The 5,013-nt window shown below is 33.5% G+C and overlaps 1 protein-coding gene across 1 annotated transcript in view; it reads left to right on the top strand.

The window, feature by feature from the left end:
* The window catches only part of LOC104412291 (peroxidasin homolog), a gene marked incomplete at both ends in the record, with an annotated part of 27,845 nt that extends 26,445 nt beyond the window's left edge, over positions 1-1,400 (top strand). The window contains one exon of the mRNA XM_010022958.1: positions 1,192-1,400. Within this exon, the coding sequence (XP_010021260.1) occupies positions 1,192-1,400 (209 nt within the window). The remainder of the gene's footprint in view (positions 1-1,191) is intronic.
* Positions 1,401-5,013: the final 3,613 nt, after the last annotated feature.

Raw genomic sequence — 5,013 nt, 5'->3', positions numbered from 1 at the left:
TAGGGAAACATTGAATATTGAGGAAATGGGATTCTGCTGTCTGAAAAAACAAATGTTTTGAAGCAACATGCCAGCAAATAGTAAAATATTATTAGACATAATGAAAGCAACTTGCACTTCTTTGAAAAGCCTTTAGAGTAGGCAGAGGATCAAAGCTGCCAGCTTTGTTTGCAAAACAAATGTGCCTGCACAGGGAAAAATAGTGATGTTTGAAGGGAGCCTAACTTTATGTCAAGCTGGAAATTTCAGAATCTGTTTTCTGATCCTAGTACGTGGAAATTCATTGGGCATTGTCGAGTGCCTTATGAAAACAATATAATAAGTAGGTAAAAATTATTGATCATTCTTCTAAGTTTAGTATAAAATCATTATTAATTTATTACAAAGTTTATAGAGCCTCCTACTTATTTTTGGTTGAAATAGGTCAGAAAAGTATCAGTATGAAATTATAACTACAGTTTGTGAGATGTTAACAGTATCATAGTGAGCAATTCTTACATGTTAAAAAATGTAAAATGTTTTCAAATCCTTGACAGTAACTTAAACCATTTTATTTTCCAAGGGCTGGCTTATTTTTTTGTAGTAATGTATTAGCTATATTTTCTATTGGTAACAGGCTTTTAGCCCTTTATGTATGAAAATAAATTACTCAAAACCACAGTGCTTCCTTCTTGGATGTAATGAATTAACTGAACATATATTAATAAGTCCCTGAATTAGTATAATCATTAAAGTAGTTTTACAGAAAAAAAAAAAATCCTTCGTAAATTAAGCAATCTCACTTATCTTGATAATAAATTAAGTAGAGATTAACCATTCTTCTAATCTCAGCAATTCTATCAAATTTTTTCCATATCCATAAGAAAGTTATCTGGAGAAAGAAATCTATGGTAATTTAAGCCTCTATCTTAAGAGAATCTAGCGCCATCCTAGATGTCTAAAGATACTCAAAATATTGAAATGGGACTAGAAGAGAAATCAAAGGATTTGTTGAGGACTTCAGCCCTTTCAGAGTGTCAGCATGACACTAACTAGGGCTGAAGTGACACTTACATTGTGTGTCTGGATCACACCCTCAAATTCAATGTAAAGATGAGAACAGGATTGATGGAATAATTAATATTGCAATATCTCTGGCAAACTGTGTTTTGTTTTTTCACTAGCATACTTGTCTTTTCTGTGAGATTACAGGTTATGGTATGAGAACCCAGGTGTTTTCACGCCTGCTCAGCTCACTCAGATCAAGCAGACATCTCTTGCCAGAGTTTTGTGTGACAATGGAGACAACATAACCAGGGTACAACATGATGTCTTTAAGGTGGCTGAATTCCCACATGGATATAGTAGCTGTGAAGATATTCCTAAACTGGACCTCAGGATGTGGCAAGATTGCTGCGAAGGTCTGTATACAGGTGGATTTGGGTCTATTAATGTATGCATTGTTTAGCGTCTGTTCATTTTATTCTAAGAAGACATTCAACTTGTTCAGTTTATGTTAAGATGTTACAAGCTCAAATCTGGAGCCCAACCTTTGTTAAGAGAGCAGTCATTCCACATATTAAATAGACACATTCTAAACATAGCAGAGATTTGAGCATTGCATGGTGTGGATAACTGTTTTCCTGTTTTCTTCCCTCTGTGGATAAGTGTTCTTGTTCATTGGCATCTCCTTCAAAAGTTAGGACAGCAAGGTGATTTGTTTTTCTTCAGACATAAACTTTTTACCTCCAGAAACAGTGTTTACTTAACTGCATGATGCATAGGACATCAATCCTGGAATCTCGTGTTCCTTCGTAGTCTGCAGGCTTTTATCTCACATACAGATTTTCTGCAGGGCCTCTCTGCATGTTCACATCAGACTTCACTGCATCTGTAACTCAGTTAAAAGATCTCTTCTCTAGAAGAATCTTCTGGATCACAGAGATTTGCATAACTATTTGCAGCAGCATCAACAACAAAATACTTCAGAGGAAAATGACCTCTCTCTATTGAGATCTCCTTACAGCATTGCTATTGTTTTCTTTTGACAAAACTCAAACGAAAAAGTATATTTAAGAATTTTGGGAACTTCTCTGTGGAACTCTGATTATCTAACTGGGAAAAACTTGCTTTTGTTAGAGAAGGTAATGGTACTGTTGGTTTGACAATTATTACGGTCTTATAATTTAACTAGTAAAAACTTAGCTCTCAATACAAGTGTCTTGTAGATTTGCTGATTTGCTGAAGAAGGGTGTCCAGATCTGAGTTTTTTAATCTTTTCTACTGCAGATTCTCTTAAGTTTGCTACTGCTGAGTAGGCTATTCAATATTCTGTCAAAAATTATGCATGAATAAAGAACCAGTAGATTGTATTTCTGAGAGGTCACACTCTTCCAGTAGTATCCTTTTAACTCTTTTGGTAAGATATAATTGTGCCTGATGACAAAAGTCTCCTTTAGTGATATAGCTCAGAATTTAAGGTAGTAGGTAAAATGTAAATTGATGGACATTGTCCTTTCAACCTGGTACAGATACAGTAAATACTGAGGAAAGACTCCAACTAGCATGACTTTACCATGAGAAGAAACATAGGTGTAATTAAGAAAGAAAAAAGTATAGAGATATTGACTGTTCAAAGATACTGCAGAATTTCACTTTTAAACTGACTACTGTATTGTCTTGTCCAGTAAACAACACTTCAAATAATATATCACTCTCTAAGAATATTATTCCTTGGGAGACTTGGTTCAAAATATCAGTTACCTGTGTGAGACTAGGAGAAATACATGAAATCTTGTACAATTTCCCTCTGGTTTAATTTTATTCAGGTCTTGCTCTAAATTTTGTAAATTTTTTTTTTTTTTTTTTTTTTAATGTTATTCAGATTTTTTTAAACAGTATTTACCACATTTGGCATTCCAAATGAATGATAATAGCTTATAAAACTCTAGATACGGTTGATGCGTTGCAATTTTAATGCAGTCTTCCAGAATCTTATCAAAATAACATTGACATATGCCAGAAGCATTGAGAGAAAATGAATTCTCATTCTTCAAATGCTGTACCGTAAAGAAATAAATCTTACTTTTTCAGTTCAGGATAAGTTAACTTTAGTATGGTTCGTGAAGCTTGACAGACAGTTTCGCAAATACATTAATTATATCAATTTGAAAAATTGTGAAACTCTTCTGAGAAATTATATGTTGATTCTTTAAATATTATGTTATCACTAAGCCTTCTAGAGCAGATGTTGTCTTTGGAAAATCTGTAGAGTATTCAGCCATTCAACAGCCTAGCTTGTATTTTCGTTCAAGAGTGTTACTACCAGAGAGTAGATGCAGTACTGTTAGATAACTAACTGTATGCAGTACAGTTAGACAACTGAAAAGGAAAAGAAAGGGCAAGTAACTAGTGTTCTTTAAAAGAAAAAAGCCCATAGAATCATAGAATCATAGAATAGTTAGGGTTGGAAAGGACCTTAAGATCATCTACTTCCAACCCCCCTGCCATGAGCAGGGACACCACACACTAAGCTATGTCACCCAAGGCTTTATTCTCTTCTTCTGAACTCAACTGTAGTCTGTGTAGAGGTTAGTGAATTAAAACTGAAGTATGCATGGCTTGCATTGCTTTCTTGTGTGGGTGAATGGCTGTGATGTTTTCTGTGGAAATAAAGGTTTAATCAATTAATTAAAAAAAATTTTTCTGTGACACTATGGACTCGTCACTACCCTGAGGTAGGGGCATACACAGCACACAATCAGGAACAGCATTTAAGTTAAATACATACTGGGGGTTTTCTTCTTTGAATTTATTATTGTTTATTATTTAAAGGAAGAAAAGTTACACCATTCTCCACATTTAAAATACTTCTGATTATAATTTAAATTGTCCTAAGTTAAAATTTAGAATGCAGAATACTGTTCATTGCACTTTGTGTATGTTTAGTAAGCAACCCATATGTTTCAGCTGTTTTAGCTTGGTTAAAAAACACATCTGTTTTTGTTATCCTTCCTGTTTTGTTCTAGTCAAAATACTTTTCCATACACAGAACAGAAAAACTTCTTAGTTACAAATATCTACTTCTTAGACTTCTTGAGTAAAGCTCATATTTATTTCTTATAAAGTAGAGCATTATTCCTTTTATAATACCAATACCAGATTACCTTCAGATTTCAATTAAAGAATCATACAACAGAATGACTAGTTTATGGTGGGAAAAAGGGGGTCCACTGAGCTACACAATTTTTTCTTCTTGTTTCCTTTGCTTTTTACCTTTCTTTGTCTTGTCAGAGATAGTGGAGGAATTACTGCAGATTTACAGCAGCTCTTTATTTGAGCAAAAAAGCATCCAAGCTTCGAATTTTCCAAGCAAGAAACTTTTGACAGTTTATTCTTTTCAGCCTTTCCAGTGGAAAAAAAAAATAAAAAAAGGACCTTTTTGATTTTTGGGAGTTTGTTTATTAGCTTTTTTTAAAGTACTAAGTGTATGCTTCTGTGATTACTGTTACTGACTTTGTATTTCAGTTCTGATTTCTTTCATCAACGAAATGATAAATCTCTTTTCCCTCAAACATAAGCATACTGTTATGGTTATACCAAATATTTTTGTGAGATTAATTATGTAAAAAAGTCTAGAAATCAGGTGCACAGACATATTGGCTGATATATAAACACATTTTTACTCCAAATATGTAAATTTGAAATATTTTCCATCTTGAGGTTTTGTTTTTTTCTTAATTGAAATGAAAAATTTCTTTAACCTTTTCTTTTATGTCAAACAATGAACCAGGAGGAAGTAATTCAGAAAATATGCAAGCCATCCTCACAAACATAAACTGACTTAGGAAGATGATTTTTCTTAACTGGTTCTCAGTTAGCAACCAACTTATCTCCTGTCTCATTTCATGTACAATTCGGGAAAACACCATTATACGAATTATGATTAAAAGTGTTTAAATTCCACTGAATTTCATTAGGAGAATTACGACACATTCTGAAAGTGGATTGTCCTGGGTTCAGCTACAGCAGTCA

This window comes from Nestor notabilis, unplaced genomic scaffold (genome assembly GCF_000696875.1).
Source record: "Nestor notabilis isolate BGI_N333 unplaced genomic scaffold, ASM69687v1 scaffold33149, whole genome shotgun sequence".
NCBI lineage: Eukaryota > Metazoa > Chordata > Aves > Psittaciformes > Psittacidae > Nestor > Nestor notabilis.
Note: the sequence above shows the minus strand (reverse complement) of the source record. Positions and strands in the feature narration are given on the sequence as shown.